The sequence below is a fragment of the Meles meles genome, chromosome 3, assembly GCF_922984935.1.
Source record: "Meles meles chromosome 3, mMelMel3.1 paternal haplotype, whole genome shotgun sequence".
NCBI classification, from domain to species: Eukaryota; Metazoa; Chordata; class Mammalia; order Carnivora; family Mustelidae; genus Meles; species Meles meles.
This window is the reverse complement of record NC_060068.1, coordinates 116,561,751-116,583,002: the sequence shown is the minus strand read 5'-3', so window position 1 is coordinate 116,583,002 and position 21,252 is coordinate 116,561,751. Positions and strand designations below refer to the sequence as shown.

The 21,252-nt window shown below is 36.6% G+C and overlaps 1 protein-coding gene across 2 annotated transcripts in view; it reads left to right on the top strand.

The window, feature by feature from the left end:
• SLC12A2 (solute carrier family 12 member 2) overlaps positions 1-21,252 on the top strand; it is a 108,669-nt gene that overhangs the window by 15,910 nt on the left and 71,507 nt on the right. For both annotated transcript variants that reach the window (XM_045999902.1, XM_045999901.1), the window contains exons 2-4: positions 13,033-13,152; positions 14,488-14,563; positions 14,867-14,962. In XM_045999902.1, coding sequence (XP_045855858.1) covers positions 13,033-13,152; positions 14,488-14,563; positions 14,867-14,962 — 292 coding nt within the window. The remainder of the gene's footprint in view (positions 1-13,032; positions 13,153-14,487; positions 14,564-14,866; positions 14,963-21,252) is intronic.

Sequence of the window (21,252 nt, the reverse complement as noted above, 5' to 3'; positions counted from 1 at the left end):
TTATTTATTAATAGTGTCCTGAAATAAAGATTTTCACTCCTCTGCCTGTCATTAATGATGATTTGATTGGCGTAAATAAAGCTGGGCCCAGAAGTTTGCTTCTCTTCTCAGACGGTGCTTCCTGACATTAACCCTAGTTGAAATAAAGTGCTTATCATTTGTCACTAAGGGAAATAGTGAAGAGCGGAAGTTATGTAACTTAGTAAGCACATTTTTCAGTACCAGGTAAGTTGCAAAACTTTTTAGCAGTTTGATCCTTAACCATCAAAGCTGTGATATTTGCACTGTGTCTTATTTACCACCAGGCAGAATGGTGATCCTGTTTGTATGTAATAGTCATTGTTTTTTTATTTTTTTCTTCCAGGGGTAATTTTAAGCCTGCTAATATCGGTTTATAAGAAGCTGTGTAGTAGAGTCTAGATTAATGCTGTTTTGTGGTATTTACTTTCACATGTTTGTTCAACATCTGGTTATTTAAGTGCACAACATGGACAGTGCAGTAATAGATTGCTTATTAGTTGTTTACAATAATAGCTAAAACGTATTGAGTAATTACTTTTTTTAATATTTTATTTATTTGACAGAGAGAAATCACAAGTAGGCAGAGAGGCAGGCAGGGAGAGAGGAGGAAGCAGGCTCCCTGCAGAGCAGAGAGCCTGATGCGGGGCTCGATCCCAGGACCCTGGGATCATGACCTGATCCGAAGGCAGAGGCTTAATCCACTGAGCCACCCAGGCGCCACTGAGTAATTACTTATTAATGTCAGGCAATGCACCAAGCACTTAAAACATGTTCTTGTTAAATCTTTTAAGTCATTTTTTAAAAATTGTGGGTTATAACAGAGAAAAACACAAAGCATAAATGTATGACTTAATAAAGTGAACACCTATGCAGTCATCACCCAGATAAAGAGATAGAACATCACTGGTACCCCAGACGCCCTCCGTGAACCCCTTTCAAGTCCTCCTTTCCCCACGGAAAGTACGTTCTGACTTAATGGTGATTATTTCCTTGGAACTTGGTTTCCTTGGAACTTGGTTTTGATTTTTTTTTTTAAATGCCTTTTATCATCCGTATGTATTCCTGAAGACTCTTAGTCTAGCTGTGCCTGCTTTATAACTTCATATAAGTAGAATTATGCAGTATATTTTTATCTGTTATCTTTAGTTCACTGCTATGGTTGTATTTATATTTCATTCATTTTTAATGTTACCCATCTTCCACTGTATGAAATGCTACAATTTATTTATTCTGCAGTTACAGATGTTTGGATTATTACTTGTTTTGGCAATTACTACATAATTTGCTGAATATAAATTTGGCAGTTAAACAGTGCTGATATGAGCATTTTTTACAGGTGTCCCTCATATAAGTATTTTATATCTATAGGGCTATACCTTACTGTAGAATTGCTGGGTTGAACATCATGCATGTTTTGAATTTGAAAAGATAATGCCCAGTTTTCTTTTCCAAAGTTGTTTACCAATTTAGGGTACCACCAGCAGTGTATGAGAGTTTTTGTGTTCTTTTAGTCATCATGTTTTTTTCACTTCATCTTCTCAAACGGTATGAAATTGGCATTATTATCGCCATTTTACAGATGTGGACGCTGACAGCCCGAGGGGTTAAATAACTTGCCAGAGTTTACATAGATACTGAGTAGTAGAGCTGGAATTATAACCTAAAACTGACTCAGAGACACTTTGAATTTTACTTTTACCATTTCACGACATTATTTGGAAAGTAGAGATGGCCTGTAAAGACTCAATGTTCATCTGCTTTGTCTTTGAGTAAAATCACAGGAAAGGTCTGTGCCCTTGTGGATGGATGCTCCATTTTAATACATTCTGAAGGAGTGGAGGTGGATGCATAGATGACAGGAGCTGAGTAAATAAAAAAGACAATCACAGAGTATTATCTGTGCTATGAAGACAGTACAAGGGGCACTGATGAGAAGAAACGGTATGTTGGGCAGCCTAGAAAGGAGGAGGCTCCAATTAATCTAAGACCTAGAGGATGTGAGGGACAAATTCATCTTAAAAGTGTGTTACAGACCTGGGGAGCAACAAGCAGAATGTTCCCCAGGAGAAAGTACAGTTAAACCAGTATTTCAGCAGTGAAGCAGTATTATATCAGAGTAAATGTTTTAGTTAGAACCTTGTTGATAATTTTCTCACTTCAAGGACAGAAGTTTGAGGGTGAATAAGGCATGTACAAAATTTTCAAGCAAAATTAATAGAAATAGGAAAGTGGTCTGTGACTGGAAAAACACAGTAACTTCTAAAACTGACTAATATTTACCTTTTCTTCAATTGTGTCAAATCTTACTGTGAGTTGTAACAAAACATGGATGTGTAGGTGGGTCCAGGGGTCAAGAGGTTACAGTGGTAAAGATAAACCAGATGAAAGAAACTTGTATGACCCGGAACATTGGGTTGAATGGAGTTGCTAGCAGGAACAGGCAATGAGGTTTCTAAGTGGAAAAAGAAAGTCCTAGACAATGTAGAAACTGAATGACAGGCCTATTTTACCTACCTTCCATACCATAACAGCCTCCAAATACACTTCCAAAGTTAAGTAACACACACACACACAGCTCCATCTGGTACATAATTTCATATTTAAACATTTGATATGCCGTCCCAGATAGATTATATGTAGATGCTGGCCATTCTTTCTCCTCCATAGGTGGTCCAGTGCAGCCCTCAGTAAGAATCTTGTAGGGCAAAGAGTTTTGTAGATACTGTAGATCCTGGGAGAATTTCTACAAGGCACAAACAGATTTAGAAATAATCGCCTGTGGTGCCATCCAGTGCAGAGTTTCTGTCTTTGTTAGGAGGATGATGTCAAAAGTGTCTTTAGATTTGGAAGCAGAGGAAGGAGGGGAAGATGAAACAGGGTTGAACAGTGAGAATGACTGGGGAATTGTGAAGTTTGAGCAGATCACTTTCCAGAGTTGGGTGATTTGTCTTTGTCCCCTTGCCCAAAATACTTTAACTGGTTCACTGTAATATGTGGACTTCTACCATTTAGAAGAGTCTCTGCACCAACACATTAATAGCTGTTTGGTTTGGGATGTGTTAACTTCTCAAAAGACTGTTTCCTCATTTTTTTTAAGTGAAGATTGTACCTGCCTCTCAAAGATGTGCCAAATTAGGGAAATGGGACATGTAAACATTTAGGGAAATATCTGACACACAGTAGGTTTTTGGTAAATGGTGGCTGTTACTAAAGTAAGCCAGACGGGACACGGTGTGGCTCAGTCTGTTAAGCATCTGCCTTCAGTTCAGGTCATGATCCCAGAGTTCTGGGATCCAACCAGATCAGGCTCCCTTGCTCAGCAGGGAACCTGCTCCTCCCTCTCCAGCTCCCCTTGCTTGTGAATACATGCCCTCTCCCTCTCTCTCTCTCAAGTAAACAAATAAAAAATCTAATAAATTAAATAAGTCAGTTAGATATTGAAGGTCTCATATATTAAGAATTCTTAGTTTATCCCAAAGGTAATGAGTAAACAGACCTAGATTATACACAACTTACATTTTATAAGAAACTTCTATTTATTGAAAGCAGGAAAAACTGTTTCATTGTATCTGGCTCGGTTAGTAGGAAAATTCTGGTGTATATGATTGTAGACTTGAATTGATTGGGTCAGATTCAGTGCCAGGGTTCCCCTCACCCCCCAATATGAAAGAAAAAATCAGACTATTTCTTAACCCACAAACCATTTCTCATCCAGAATTGAACTCTTTGAAAGTAATTGGGAAGAAACCATTATCTCTGTTATATTTTCCAAATGTCATGTGCTTAGAGGAAGTAGTAAGGGGATTGCTCAGAAACATAGGGAAATAAAGGGAACTAAGTGTACTAAGGCAGCTTAGGACACTGCTAAAGAAGCTTTTCTGCCTTGTTTTTCTTTCAGTGCAAGCATTAATACAGGAGAGAATTTAAAACTTTTGGAAGGAATTACTGTTTTAGTCTTATTTATGTGAGATCTCCTTTAATGTTGGAGTTGTGACTTTTTTTTTTTTAAGATTTTATTTATTTATTTGACAGACAGAGATCACAAGTAGGCAAAGAGGCAGGCAGAGAGAGAGAGGAGGAAACAGGCTGTCCGCAGAGCAGAGAGCCCGACGCGGGGCTCGATCCCAGAAGCCTGGGATCATGACCTGAGCCAAAGGCAGAGGCTTTAACCCACTGAGCCACCCAGGCGCCCCGAGTTGTGACATTTTTGATGGTTGTAATTAGCAGAATTTTTTAACATTTAAATGGTGTCATCTGCAAGCAAAATTGGGAATTGCACAATTTAAGGGTAAACGTTTTTGCATATTTTTAAATTTCTGTATTCTTTACTATAGCTACTACACTGTACCTAGCACCTTCTTCTGAATAAGTAATTGTTAAATGCATTAAAACTTCATAGCTGTGTATCGACACCCCACCCCTGCCTCTACATTCTTTTCGTGTTTGTGTTGGTTTTTTCCTGTCACTTTGGATTATTTGGGAAGGGATTTACTGCGTAAGAAGGTCAGTTGTGATTGAGATCCAAATTTTATTTCATAGGTTAAAATGCTAGAAAGCAAGATAACATTTGGCAGGGTAAATGAATTTTTGACTCCTATTTTTGACTCCTATTTTGTGGCAGCAAGAAAATGATTAGTTAATACATATAGACTTATCTTACTGAAAAACTAAAACTATCTCATAATCTAGTTTTTTATTTGCAGCTTTATCTTCAGTGAATAATCAGCCTTGGGTTTTTTGTTTGTTTTTTTGTAAAAGAATACCTTATGTGATCCTCACATTAACTGTGTAAATTAACATACTAGTGTCAGAACCACTTTGTAGTTGCAAAGGTGATGCCAAAAGCAAATTTTGTTCCTGTAAATAAACAGACCTTCACACAGAAACATAGACTCACAATGGGTCCATACAACATGATCAAGATTTAATGCAGTATATATTTCAGGGAGGCAGTAGGCAGACAAAAGGAAGAGGATCTCTAGTTGCAAGAGCAGTTAAGTGATGCTCACTAGCACAGGCTTTAGTCTTCCCGTGCTGGGATAGGTTAGAGCTTCTCAACAGGTGCCACGGGAACATCATTGCCTGGAGAAATTGTGGAGTCCTAGGGAAACTGCTGTCCTGGCTCTGCTAGGATCAACTGAGTGTGTAATCTTGTTCTTGTTGAAAAGTGGTCATGCATTGAAAAAGCAGGACACCTAAGATTAAGTTTTCTAATTTTTTTGAATTGCATAACTATAGGTGAGTCATAATGTCACAGTTTCTAACGTGGCACTCGCATTTAAATTTAGATTTCTAGGTTACAAGTCTAGTTGTATCAGCTGGCTTTATAGCATCAAGCCAGAAATGTCACCTGCTTCTTGAGGCTGCATTACCAGAAACTGATCATTATTTAAAGAGCCCCAAGACTGCAAGGGGATGGTACTGCTGGGCAGGGACTATTATCTCCGTTTTATAGTTTGGGAGAGTTACTGTCACAGAAAGGCAGTGACTTGAGATAAGGTATTATTGAAAAGAACCCTAACTTTTTTTGAATGAATTAAGCATTTAATTTACTAGCGACTACTTTGATATAGTGGAAAATGCCCCACATTTAAGGTAGACAACTTGCCTTTTATCTCTAGCCTCTAGTATAAAAATAACAAGTCTAGGAGGGCTGGAAGGTACCTATATTAGGGTGATTGATAAAATTGATGAATGGATATTTGTTATATGAATGAGTAGAAGGATGTGATTGTGATTTATGCCAGAAGTGGCTTTTTGTAGAGTCTTCAAATAACAGAAGAATGTTAAATGGTACTTTGGATTTTTTAATATATTAAATACAGTTAAGGGATTAGAACATTTCTCTTTTGTAGTGTGTCCATATCTGAGCATCCTTAAGTCTTCCTGGAAATAGTATTGTGGCAGCTTTAGGCCTCAAGAGACATTTGTTGTAGCTTTGCTTAGTTCTTTAAAATATGAATAAAACAGGGGCACCTGGGTGGCTCAGTGAGTTAAGCCTCTGCCTTCAGCTCAGGTCATGATCTCAGGGTACTGGAATCAAGCCCTGCATCAGGCTCTCTGCTTGGCGGAGAGCCTGCTTACCCCTCTCTCTGCCTGCTTCTCTGCCTACTTGTGATCTGTCTCTCTCTGTCAGATAAAGAAATAAAATCTTTAAAATAAAATATGAAAAAAACAAAATAAAATAGCAAACATTATCTTTTGCCCATTGTGACCTGAAATTGTTGAGCAAAGACACTTTTACCAGGTGTTTACCAGTTTAACTATAAAAATTAAATTCCTATTGAAATGAATAGATTGGTAAAAACAAAACAAAACGAAACACTGGTAGAAATGTGTTTTATTAGTATTTAACTGTATTCAGAGGTTGCACTACAGTCTTGATGTTTCTCTGCCCAACAATAAACACTTTTTCAACTTACTATGCAAAAAAACATGGTCAGAACTCACTGCACAGTCCTCTTCTGTGACTATTAACATCCTTGTCAGTGTAGTTGTAAAGACCTCCTTGTTCCATTTTGTTCCAGAAATGAAAATTCTTTGGATTTAGTGACTGGGATGTCCAAAGAAAGAGAAATCACTGACATTTTAATGTAATGTGAACTAAAGCATTTAACATCGAGAAGCGCATTGATGTGCGTATCTGAGGACTGAGAAGGCTGTACGCAGATGACAACTTTGCACTCCAGGTTACAGAGCTAGTTTAAAGCAGTAATAAAGTTTTCAATGGTAGTTCTTAAAAAATTTGGTTAAGTATTTTATTCCTAAAGCTTGATTTTTGTCCAGTGTTTGGAAAAATCTGGTTTCATCATATGTTGTCTCTAAGAATCTGAAGAGAATTCTTCTGCTGGGGAAGAAACAATAGCTTGATTTCATGAGATTTTTCTTTTTCTCTCTTTTTTACTGAAAAGTGAGGAAACTCAGTCAATGTATTACAGGTAGTGTCTTCTCTTTGGTCAGAATTGAAATATGACATTTGATATGTAAAAGATAATTTAAATGGGTGAATTAAAAGACAAGTTTAGTTGTTGGATATGGAAGCAGAACAAACTTCATAACAGTTTTTAAGACCTCCGTTGAAGAATCTAACATATGTTTATGTTATAAAGGATTTTAATTATTAAGCCCTTATTGTTTTTCTCGTCACAGTCTTTTTTTGATAGTTAAGTATTCATCACAACTGATCCAAGAAAGAGAAATCATTTCCTTCTTTTCACTTAGAGGAAAATTGCTGTGTATAACACACTGACAATTTCTTTTTCTCATTTGGGAAGAATTAGAATAGGAAAAAAAAAAAATCCAAGTGGCAACATTAGAATTCGCACTCAGGACTCACACTCAAAAGGTGGTTCTGATCTGCAAATGAACAGGAGCCATCTCTTATTATTTAACATATAGATAGTATTTAAGGCTATAAGTTACAGATAGTAAGATTGATTGTAGAGAGAAAATACAGAGCAAAGGAAATGGCTCTGGGACCAAGTGTTCCTGTTTAACTGCTAGGTAGAAGAGGCTCAGAGAAAGTGATCTTGTGGCATTTCAAGATGTTTCAAGAAAGAGAGAGTAGTGAACAGTATCATATGCCATTTTATAAGCCCAGCGGGACAGAGACCGAAAGATGTACATTAAATTTGGCAGCAGAGAAGTCTTGGGATGTCTTAAAACTATTTTGGTGTTGTGGTGGGGTAAAACCAGGTTTGCAGTCAGTAACGTCCTATAATAGTTGAGCAAATTTGGTTGGGCATTTGTTGATGGTAATGGTGTTTTTGTGTGGGAGAGTCATTGTGCAGTAAAAAGTTAACCATGGTTGGGGCGCCTGGGTGGTTCAGTGGGTTAAGCCGCTGCCTTCGGCTCAGGCCATGATCTCAGGGTCCTGGGATCGAGTCCCGCATCGGGCTCTCTGCTCAGCAGGGAGCCTGCTTCCCTCTCCCTCTCTCTCTCTCTCTCTCTGCCTGCCTCTCTATCTACTTGTGATCTCTCTCTGTCAAGTAAATAAAATATTAAAAAAAAAAAAAAGTTAACCATGGTTAAAGGAGAAAGAATGATGGAATTGAGGTGGAAATTTGAATATACAGAGGAGAGAAGAGATGACCCATACTGCAAAAACTTTTTTTCTTTACTCTCTGCAAAGAAATAATGGCTGTGGAGACCAGAGTTCCTTTTTATTCCTGTATTTTCTTTCTTTTTGTAAAGAATTTTTTTAAATGTATTTAAGACACGAATGTGGGAGAGAGCATGAGCAGGCTCCCCGCTGAGCAGGGAGCTTGATGCGGGACTCCATCCCAGGACCCTGAGATCATGATCTGAGCAGAAGGCAGATGATTAACCAAATGAGCCACCCAGGCTCCTCCTTATTCTTGTATTTTCTGTATCCTCAGAAAAATGTTCAACTCTTCATGCTTTCTCTCTGTAAATTTCTCTTTTCATTATGTTTCATAGCTTCACCCCCTTGCGCTTTATCCCTGGCCCCTCTCCTAAGTTCCAGTCATGAAATTTTTAATAGCCTGATAGAACTCTTCAGTTGTCTCGTGACTCCTCAAATTCAGCATGTCTAACTAAAATAAGGCTGCTGGAATTTATTAGTATATCTCTTTATTTCATTTAGAAATGTTTTCTCGGTCTCTTCCTCACTTCCCCATTCTGTTCATACCCCATCCTTAGTCCCTGCTTGGTAGACTCAGAATCACTGTGCTATTTTTGGAAAAATTTTTTCCTCCCAAATAAATCCAAATTAATTTGATTCATTTGGTCCATCTCATTTAATACAGCATTACCAATAAAACTCACTCATGTTATTTTTGACCTTTTATTCATTATGTGAAATACAGGTAAAAACACAAACTGATCATTTTTTGAAACTTGTTAGGTAGATTGAAGATGTTATTTATGCAGCTTTGTGTGAGCATAATTTTAGTTCATAATTGTAAATGTGAAATTTTCCGGATTATAAGGTTTTTAAACAATTTTTTTTGTATGTAGACAAAATACCACACCGTTTCCCTATTTATCCTGAATTAATGTATTTAAAGGAACACAGTATGTGTATTATGCTTTGGTTTCCTGTTCTTGCAGGAAGTTAATAAAATTTAACCCAATTTTGTTACATATAAATCTGTTGATTGAAATGTAAGTAATAAGCACTTGATTATAATTTTTGAATTGTACTTTAGAGGTTAATAACAAATAGTTTTTTAAATAGAGCTATTGGAACATGGAGAGGAAGATAAACTTTCATTTTGTGTGGACTAGTATTTATTTTAAAATACTGTTTTCATATGTGCTGGAAAATCTTCATTTTTTGAATACAGTTTGTAGTATAGTGGAAACTTACATAATTATCTCTAGATCTTCAACTTTGTGATGAAATTCTGATAAGCACCCACAGCAAAAATTTTATAATGCCTGCATGCTTTTGCATTGTTAAAAAAGACAAACATTGGGGTACCTGGGTGGCTCAGTGTGTTAAAGCCTCTGCTTTCGGCTCAGGTCATGGTCCCAGGGTCCTGGGATCCAGCCCTGTGTCAGCCTCTCTGCTCAGCAGGGAGCCTGCTCCCCTGCCCCCCCACCCCGCCCCGCCTCTCTAGCTATTTGTGATCTCTGTCAAATAAATAAAATCTTTATAAAAAAAAAAAGACCCGCATTGATACTTAGCCTTAAAAAGATAGCCCATGATGTATATGCATCTTTAATAGAGATGGGAAGGAAGAGATCTTTTCATGTGTATTACAGACATTATATTTTCTTACAATATTTGGAAGATTATATAATATTTTAAACTTTTAAAAAAAGATTTATTTATTTGAGAGTGAGAGCAAACATGAGCAGGAGAGAGGCTGAGAGAGAGAGAGAAGCAGACTCCCCACTGAGCAGTGAGCCTGATGCAGGGCTCCATCTCAGGATCCTGGGATCATGACCTGAGCCCAGGGCAGAGGCTTAACCAACTTGAGACACCCAGGCGCCCCAAGATTATATAATATTTTAAAGTCTCCATTTACAAATTAAATGTAGAATGCTGCGTATCCTACAGTGAAAACCAAGGAACTTCTCCATATTTTAAAGTTAATTGAATAAACAGGCAAAACTTTTATTCTGGCTTTATTTTAATAATTGAAATATTGAGTCATCAATGCTTACGAGGAGTCTCCCCGCCCCTTTCCATTTGGGATCATCATTGATGTTCTACCATATAGGGCACCTGCAACAGTGGAAGTAAAGCCAAAGTGGAATGATCTGTGATTGAACCACACAGTTCCCTGGTCACATATTTTCCCCTACATAAACATATTTCTGACAATACAGTTACTGATTTCCATGTTTATACACATGCTAAGTGAGGAAGAGGGATAACAATACACAGATAAATTGACTCTGAAATGAGGAGTCACACTATGCAGTCTGATACAAAAGAAGAAAAAAGATGACCAGGAGTAGTCATTTCAAAAATGAGACCCAGCAATTCTACAGCTAAGGATATTTCCATGATAAATGAAAATATGTCCACACAAAAATTTGTGCACCAGTGTTCATAGGAGGCTATTTCATTGTGACCAGAATGTAGAATAGATTCACATGTTCATCAGTTGGTGCATGGTTAAACATATATGTATTCTTACAATGGGTTGTTATTTGGCAATAAAAAGGAGCGAAGTACTGAAACACATTGTAGCATGGATGAATCTTGAAAATGTTAGGCTAGGTGCAAGAAAGCATGTACAAAGGCCACATCTTATATGAGTCCATTCTATGTATATGACATGTCAGAGTAGCAAATCCATTGGGACAGAAACTTGATAAATGATTGCCAGGAGCAGGAGAAAAGGGGAAATGGGAGTGACTAGTGATGGACTTGAGTTTCTTTTTGAGATGATGAAAATGTTCTAAAATTGGTTATGATAATTATACAGCTTGATGAATATACTAAGAATCATCTACTTGTGCACATTATTTGGGTGAGTTGTGTGATTATGTGAATTAAATCTCAATAAATCTGTTAAAAGCATAGCAAGGTGGGATCATTGGGATAAAGTATAGCAGATAATTTTTGTTATTGGGAGTGGTTAGTTCTGTATACCATAAGCTTAGGGTATTCTTATAGTACAGTAATCATTGATACAGTAGAAAATAGGAAACTGTGTTATCAAGGAAATTACTATAATTTGTGTCCCTTGCAATCTGTTTTTAAAAATCTGTCAATTCTCAGGAGTGGTTAACATTAACATTCATCTTTAAGTTCTTAACGATCCTAGGATGACTTGTTTTCCAAGTGTTTCACATAGTTGAAGTTACTGCTGTGTCTTTCAATGCAAACATGAGGATCAGCTGAAAATTCGATTTTTTTCTTGTCATTAAAAAGCCTAGATGAATTAATTTTCAAAAAATACACTAAAAGAAATTATTGGATCTAACTTTCAGCGTTTCTTCTATGCCGTAAAAATCTAAGAATTAGCAGATGTTTAGCTGTATAAATATGGAATCTAAACTGATATAGGTTGCTACATATAGCGTTAGTACTATAAATGGAATTAAATGTGTTTACTTGGCTTACAGATACTGGTCAAGGGAAAAGGGGAAGTTTGGATTATGATACAGATTTTTCTCTCCAGTAACACAGAATTTGATATACCTCCTTTCTAATAAAAAAAAAAAATTGGGGCACCTGGGTGGCTCATTGTTAAAGATCTGCCTTCAGCTGGAGTTGTGATCCCATGGTCCTAGGATCGAGCCCCGCCCTATCGGGCTCCTTGCTTGGCAGGAAGCCGCCTTCTCCCTCTCCCTCTCCTACTCCCCCCTGCTTCTGTTCCCTCTCTCACTGTGTCTCTTTCTATCAAATAAATAAAATCTTTTTAAAAAATTTATATTGGGAATTCACTGGAGGGTATGCACCACTGGAAATGGTTTTTAAAAAGTATGGTAGGAAATCTCCATGGTAATTTTCAGGCTTAAATAATAATTGATTTAGTTGGCTTTTGTATTTAAAGAATGATGTTGGAAACACAGCTGTATTTTGTTCCCGGCTCTTGACATATGGGTAAGGAAGAACTATGGTGATAGTATCAGGGACATAATTCTAGATATAAAACATTTTCTCTGCCCCAGTATCTCCCTTCACCTCTCGTGACCTGTTTAACACAGTGTTACTGGTTCTTGAGTGTATTGAGTATGAGAGAACCAGGGGGAGTGAAAGGCGAAGGAGAATGGAGAGAGCAAAAAACTAAAAATACAGTGAGATATGAAGCGTTAACATCAGTTTATGTCTGAATCTAAGAAAAATTACGAGGAGAAAAATGATGAGTACTGAGTGACTGACTGAATGCAGATACAAAATGAGTAAAGGCAGGAGTTAGGAATGAATTTTGTGATCCATGGGAATCCTGCTGTAATGGACTACAGAGGGAGAACTGTTAATTGGTGATGGAGTTTTAAATTGTTAATGTTGAAATTACATTTGTGGGAGGGATGCCAACCAGATAGTATAAAGTTGTGGTGAAGAGACAGATTTGAACTGACTTCTAGTTAAGCCTGTACTTACTTATTTTTTCTCTAGATACCACAGTGTAATTAAAATTTGAAATTATTGGGGCGCCTGGGTGGCTCAGTGGATTAAGCCGCTGCCTTTGGCTCAGGTCATGATCTCGGGGTCCTGGGATCGAGCCCCGCATGGGGCTCTCTGCTCCGCAGGGAGCCTGCTTCCTCCTCTCTCTCTGCCTGCCTCTCTGCCTACTTGTGATCTCTCTCTCTCTCTGTCAAATAAATAAATAAAATCTTTAAAAAAAAATTTTGAAATTATTAAAATGTCATGATAAGATTTACATTTTTTCAACACCAGTTATTAAGGTTTTCTTTCACTTAATTATTCATTTATTTTTTAAGTGAAGTATACAGACATCCTTGATTCTTGGAAGTCTGGTATTCTCATAAATACGATTAAATGTATTTAGTGATATTTGTCTTCATCAGGTGGTTTTAAACTTCAGATAATTAGGCATAATTCACATTTCCTTTTCTAACCAGGAACCTTTTGAGGATGGCTTTGCCAACGGGGAAGAAAGTACTCCAACCAGAGATGCTGTGGTCACGTACACTGCGGAAAGTAAAGGAGTTGTGAAGTTTGGCTGGATCAAGGGTGTATTAGTATGTACCTATAGGTTGAATTTTAGAGCATTTCTGTTTAGTATAAAATCTTTCTGATGTTCTCATCATTTCTTAAGAGAGCTCTTCTTTTTCTTTTTATGTGAATGTTATGGAAAACCAAATTAATAATATGTACCTCCTTTTCTTGTGGATATTAAGTTCAGTAAAGGAAACAGGATATATGTATTAACAAAATCATATTATACTTGATTTCCTCCAAATTTTATTTTATTACCTCTTTTAAATTTAATTTAATTTTTTAATTTAATTTTTTAAAAATTAATTTAATTTAATTTAATTTTTCAGAAATTAAATATGAAACTATTAAATTGATGGGAGCATCAGAATTAAAGCTGAGCAGGCAGTAAAGCTAAATATTCCTCATTATTCTTTGAAGAGAAATGTATGAAAATTAACATGGAACAGAATGAAAGAGATCATTTTCTTAAGTGTTGAGATTACTTCATTAGATAGGTTCAGATGATTAAGTTCCAGATGTACTTCTGTTTTTCTGTGTTGGAATAGGTACTAAGGAACTGACTGGAGGAGAATGGTAGACTAACTGACCTCCCATTGGGACGCTGGGAGCACTTAATTTGAGTCATGTTGACATTTAGGGGAGAAGCAAAGGGAGAATCCCAGTTCCAGTAGTAATTTCATTGCTTAATCAATAGAATAAATGTGAAGCTTCAGGTAATATTGTTTGCCTGTTCTTAGATTTTAGTATTTTAGATGACTGTGTTTTATGTATAAGCATAATACACAAAAGTAAAAATAAATTGGGGAAACTCTCTCAAATAGTTCAGAGTTTTAAAAGATGTGTAAAGAGTGCCTAGCTGGCTCAGTCAAAGGAGTACACAACTCTTGATCTCGGGGTCTGAGCCCCACCCTGGGTGTAGAGATTACTTAAATTACTTAAACTAAAAAAAAGGGTGCGTGTACAATTAGCATTTTGTTTTGATGTACTTTATAATACTTAAATCTTCTGAAGAAATGAAATAAGGATGTTATTAAAAAATAAGCAAAAATTAAACTTAGTTGCTTGGATAAATAGGAATAGGAACTATTTCTTTAGGGTTGAAGTGGTAAAATATTTCTTACACCTTGTTTAGTACCTTTTGTTATTTCAGATCATTGTGATGTTATATTACACTTAAATTAGCTCACATTTTAGCTCTCATTAAATTTTTAAAAAAGTATTACAAAGAGAAGGATAAGAAGTTTTAAATGACTTTCTATAGTTTTAAATGGATGTTGTCCTCCTTTTGGCATTTACTGATGTATTATTTTTGATTACTTGCCTTCATCTGGAACTTGTCTTCTTTTCTTACCTAGGTACGTTGCATGTTAAACATTTGGGGTGTTATGCTCTTCATTAGATTGTCATGGATTGTGGGTCAAGCTGGAATAGGTAAGCAAAGTTACATACTACTTGATTCATTTGAGAATGAAAAAGCAAAGTAACCATGTGCTCATCTAGGCTGTGAACCTCATAAAATTCAAACAATTGGCATTATTCTAAGCTGTTTTCTTGGTTGTGTCAGAGTATTGTCTTAATGTTACTTTTTAAAAATTTTTGAGTAGATTTTTCTAAAATGGGATAAAAATAAGGTAATTGTTAAATACAATGTAAACTTTGTATACTAACCAGTTCTAGATAAGGCAGGTTGAAATAAATATAAATATTCTCAGTCTCTTTTCTGTTTCCCTAAAGGTCTGTCAGTTGTTGTAATTATAATGGCCACTGTTGTGACAACTATCACGGGATTGTCTACTTCAGCAATAGCTACTAATGGATTTGTACGTGGAGGTAAATTCAGTCTTTTCACATCATTGTTACCAGATTACTGTTACTCAGTAAACTGAGGTTTAAATTTTTAAGTTTTGTTTATCTTAGAAACAGCATAGGTCTGTATAGGTGAGAAACTTGCTACTAAGCACTTTTAAACTAGCATATAGAATATAAAATTTAATTTTGGCCCATACACGAACATATATGCTTGAAATTACTTAGGATGTTCATTGTATTTGGTAGCAAGAATGGAGATTCTGACCCGGTTTCTTCTCTGTTGGGCTGTCCCTTACCTCCTTCCTGGTTTTAGCCCTTATATCAGGAGCTTGCATCCTGTATTTGGTTGGTTATACAGGTGTAACCTCATTCCTCATTCCTCATTTCCCTTTAGGGAAACTTAGAGTTCTTTCCCCATGATCTGACAGCTTGTGTGAGTTACACCTGGGACTCTGAATCCATACTATCAACTCTAGCTCTCTTCTTTGGGTCTCTGAGGCCTCTTTCTTTCTTTCTTTTTTTTTTTTTTTTAAAGATTTTATTTATTTATTTGACAGATAGAGATCACAAGTAGGGAGAGAGGCAGGCAGAGAGAGAAAGAGAGGAGGAAGCAGGCTCCCTGCCAAGCAGAGAGCCCGATGCGGGGCTCGATCCCAGGACCCTGGGATCATGACCTGAGCCGAAGGCAGAGGCTTTAACCCACTGAGCCACCCAGGCACCCCTCTGAGGCCTCTTTCATTGGAATCCACAAGATGTGCTTTGTGAGATTTTACCTCCCAGGGAAAGCACCCAGGAGACCAGAAGAATAGCCCTGGGATGCCTGTGAACAAGAAGAAAAAAATTGTATTTTCCAAATCAAAACTTATCATTTAGATGGAATGAGGATATTCTTGGAGAAAGGAAAGAAAATGGACTTTACCAGCTCCTATACAGTTGTCATAGCAATCAACTGGGAAGAGAATCTGCTTGTAACATCTGCCTCACCTGTTTTACAGATCCATATTTGACATTAGACATACACAAATTCTGCTTTGTCTGCACCAGGTATTTAGAGAGGGAATGAGATTGAGCCTTTTATTTGTCTTCATATTTCTTATATACTGCTAGATCCAGATCACTATGGCCCTGGAGGAAGTTAGTAGCAATATGACCGTGCTGAGTATGCATGACTATTGGCTCAACTTCTGTGTGTACATGAGTCTAGATGAGCTATATTGGGGTGTAAGATGTGGATATGTCCAAAGAGTTACTCAGACAACACTGAGAGATTCTTTTTGGCCTCTTATGTACTGTACCCCATGTTTCATTTATTTCTGCTACTGCTGGGGAATGGTAGTGAAAGAAGAAGTGGATGTGGTGGACTAGCAAATTATCGAAGCATTTCTCTTTATCCTCAAGCTTTCCAATCAAGGTCGTAAGCCTCAGTGGGAGTAGTGGGGCATGAAGCCACTGGCAGCATGAACCGTACAGATTATTCTCCATGTGAACTCAAACTTAGGGGAAGCATAGATTTTCCTGCATTGTAACTAAAAAGCCACTTAATCTTTCAAAACTACCAGTTACTGTATGTATTCATAAATACATCTAGCTCAGAGAATTTGAACACATACTTTGAAACTTTGTTAGAAGGAGTTCATTTTTCACTTGTCAATTGGTGACTTTGGAAACCTGGCTGATTCTTTACTGAATACAAGCAAGTTGTATCATCATCTGCTATGAAAGCCTTTTGGAGGTTTTTTTCAATGACTGTAAGCCCCTTCTGTCATCCCTTTATCTGCTTCATGGAACTTGGACAGTCCTAATGAGATTTGTTTTGGTTTCATGACAAAACGGTATATGATAAAGTTGATAGAGCTCTAAATCTGGCAAGAATATATTGCACCCTGTAGTCATGATTTAAATTGGAAGTATTAGTATGACTTTATCATTTTATCCCAAAAGTACGTGTTGCTTGGTTCTATATGCAAAAATTGCATATAACAAAGGACCAGCCCAGTAGCAGTGAGATCCCCTAGTGCCCACGTGGTGTATTTTCATTCAGAGGAATACCAGAGGACCTTGGAGAAGTGATTGGTTACAAATCTGGGCAGGAAGCGTACTTTAAGAGCCTAGACATTTTTTCACATTGGAAAATAAAGGACATGTAACAGAGGCTACTAGTTTCAGGTCAAAAGGACCCAGGAGCCAATTTGAAGGAGCTGATGCTGACTTAAGTTTGGATAGTTTGAACAGCAATACTAGTAGTAATAATAACTAGTTTAAATGACGACCTAATGTATGATGAAATTCTTAAGTTCACAGACATCACAAAATTTTGTTTTTTACCTTTGAAGAATGCTATGAATGAAAATTGATAAATATGAAGAAACTCATGTTGAATCAAGTTTTCTTGAATGAAAATTTCCTTACCTAAAATCAGTGTAATCAAGAAACTGATGAGTTTTTGTTTTTTTAAAAGATTTTATTTATTTATTTGACAGAGAGAGAGAGAGAAAGAGAGAGAGGGAGGGAATACAAGCAGGGGGAGTGGGAAAGGGAGAAACAGGCTTCCAGCTGAGCAGAGAGCCCGATGTGAGGCTCCATCCCAGGACTCTGGGATCATGACTTGAGCCAAAGGCAGACGCTTAACTCGGGAGCCACCCAGGCGCCTGATGAGGTTTTTTTCTTTGATAATTGTTCTATGTAGCAAGAAAAGGAAAGAGAATCAAAATCTTTCAACTTTGTAAGCTCTTTACTCAGTTAAAGCATGTGAAATATTTCTCGAGGAACTGAATCTGAATTATATCATGGCTGTAGCTCCAGGAAGCATTTCATAGAATATACAGAAGAGAGAGCAACGTATTAAGTGACACCATAGCATGATGACAGTAAATTCCAGACTAGGAATCTCTCTGGAACAAGGAATTTTTTTTTTTTTTTAAGTTTTCTCTACATACTATGTGACACGCAAACCCACAACCCTGAGATCCAGAGTTGCCCGTTTTACCAACCAAGCTAGCCAGGCACCCCAGGAATCTTTGTTTGACAAAATTTTCCAAGGAGAAAGAAAGAGTGGAAGTTATGGTTTAAAACAAACTGTAAGAGACGCACTTTAAGGTGTGGGTTTTTTTGCCATTTGTAACAAAGAACTGCTTTGTCTTTTAGTGGGGTGGGCCCAAGTGTGCCAGGTTTGGATCTCCTCTAGTCCAATTACTGAGGACTTGATTTTTTACTTCTCTTAAAATGGCTACACAGGGAAGAGAGGACTAGAGCTAGAAATATCCACAGGTCAGGGTGCCAAAGGCTTAGACTGGAGAAATGGAGGGATACCGTGGAAATAGTGACATCTGGTGATCCATCTGAATTATCCATGAACTGGAGGTTGATTATTAAGGGAATTAATAAGGAAATATTTTACCTAAAGGTTTTGGTTGCTCTGTATAGTAATTTCAATTCGGAGAGCTTCTTTTGAACTTGCCTTATTATCTTGTTAATATAATGAACTATTTTGAGGTAACATTCAACAGTTTATCTTGATTCTTAACTCAATCATAACATTTATATTTTATTAATATTGAATAATATTTATTCTCAGTTTATAAGGTATGTTTTTATCTCTTCGGAAGTATGTGAAATACATACTCTTCCTAGCGCTGTGTGCTTTTTGCCTTTGGAGAAATTTAATTTTACTGCCAAGTTACCTTAACATTGGCTTTATCAGTACATTTTAGAGATTAAAAAGATAACACTCTAGAAAAGTGCAGCTGTTTTTTATTATGTGAAGTAACTGCCAATTTGTAAACAAATGTAATTATGTCCAAGTATGAAATCTAGGATAAAAATTATATGGTAACATTCAAGGTTTCTTTAAAGAAAAAGAATCAAAACTTAGAAAATAAAAGATGCATAGTTTCAGTCTTGATTAGTTTTTAGTAAAGGTTCTTAGGTGCTAAAAGCTACTAGCAGGTTAGAGAATCATGCCCTCTGTACTTTGTCTGCACAGAATAAGAATAGCAGTGCCAAGTAACTTTGGCAGGTACCTCTCACCTTCATCTTTGTCATAATCCCTGGCCTGACAGACACATTCTACAGGTTCTACAGATGACTGTGGCCTGCTGGGAGCCCCAAACTCTTTACTATTGTGCTCATCTTATCAGGTGTTTCTGAGGCCTGGGTTTTATAGAATTCACTTGGGCCACGTGCAGCAGGTTCTCAAGAGGGTGCTGGCCAGCAGTCACGTTCACTGAAGATCTGTATTTTCTAGATGCCTCAGACAGGAGTTCTTCCATCCTCAAACAATCTGTGAATATGGTCTCATTTGTGAAGTAGAAAATACTGGTTTTTGAATGGTGTTGCATTGTATGTGTTGAGCATTAAGTTGAAAGCAGAGTTCAGTATACTTTCAAACAAAAGTCCAGGTTACATCAAATTCAAACAGGTAGTTCTGAAAATGTAAAATTAATATAAACCCGTCTATTCCATGACTAAGGTGAAATTTTATATTACTTGTACATCAGTCATTCAGCAGATAATTATTGAGCTCTCTGATGGGCAGCAGGTTTGTAACAATGAAAGTCAGGGAAGATCCTATTTTCTTGGAGCTGTGTTCAGATAATAGTGCAATTATTTTTTGAAACCTAACTACTAGACCTGATATATGAAACATAACTGCTACGCATGACAATGTAGTCTTGACATACATTATCCATCAGATTTAGTGCAACATTGTTGTTAGTCATATGTATAATTTGTATGGATAAAGAGAGAAGAATTGAAACAATTATCAACAAATTTAAATCTTACCCAGCCAATCGTTTTTAAGTGTCTGCATTATGTCAGAATTGCCTTTGTATATTCTGTCTTTTTCCTTTCTCTGAAATAATTGAAGACCTCTTCCTTCTCTTTTTTTTTTTTTTCTCTTCCTTCTCTATATAGGTGAAAGTAACATGGAAAGTGATACTAACATTTTTTGAATGGATTGTGACAGAAAGTGCTTTCTATATTGATAAAATCAGGTTATCATGAACCATTGATCAGGTTACCATTATGTAACTATTCATTCCTGTCATCACCAAGCAAGGAATTGTAACTTAGAATTAAGCTCCATAGTTCTTTTCTTTTCCTGAGAATTTCTTTCAAATTACAGCTTTCCAGATCAGTGAAATGTTTGAAGAAGTTGTAACAAGCAGTTCTCTAGCAGTTGTATTTTGAGATTTTATTAGCCTTTAAGCACAACATTGTTTTCAGTTTGGTAAAACACTACTTATAAACCACAAATAGTTTGAATGTGAATCTGGCAAACAGTTATAAATAATTTTTGACTTGGGTTTTCTCTTTGACTCATTTGGTGGCATTTCAATTTTGCAAGTCTTTGAAGATTAAAAATACTTCAACTTGGTTCTGAAATTTTCTGCTGCAGAATTAGGGCAGTATGTCCTGACTCTTCAAGTTTAACTTATTCATGTGATCAGTCATAATGATAATATAGCCCCCAGTCCTAGTCTGAAGATTTAATGTTTATTTCTCTACTTGCCTTAATAATGGCAACAGAACAGAGGAAATTTGTGCAGTGTTAAGATGCAAACAGATCATTGTATGTGGGTAGAGCAGGGTATTAAAATATATTTCCTGGAACAATAATGAACATGAATATTGGACCCATTTGGATCTCTCAGAACTCTGTTGTATTCTCAAAATGGTTCCTTGGAATTTTACACAAGGTGGCTTTGGATAAATTGTTTAGTAAGTTTACAGAAGCAGGTGGTTTAGTGCTGTAAGAATTCTGGTATATTTTCTAATCATACTAGATGAACTCTGAGCAACAATTGCTTACCTTATCATTGATAACTTTATTATGTTTTTGTTATTTTCACCTTTTGATTTTTTTTTTCCTCAATAACCTTTATTTTACACAATTTCCACAGATACTGTAAAATACACAGATGTTTCATATTATGTACATTGATCATTTCTCCATTGGAGATAAAGGATGTCTGTCACAAACTTCTCATTTTCCCCGGTTTCTTGGGTAACAACTTTTGAAGTTTTTTATTAGTTAGAAATTTTGAATTTTTTTTTTTTTTTAGTGTAGTTGACCCACAGTGTTACCATTAGTTTCAGATCTACAGCTTAATGATTTCACAAGTTGATACATTAGGCTGTGTTCACAAGTGTAGCTACCATCTGTCCCATTACATTGCTATTACAATATCATTGACTATATTCCTTAGGCTGTGCCTCCTTTTATTTCCGTTGTTTATTCTTTCCATACCTGGAAGCCTGTATCTCCTCCCCTTTACCCACTTTGCCCACCTTCCTACTCTCCTCCCTTT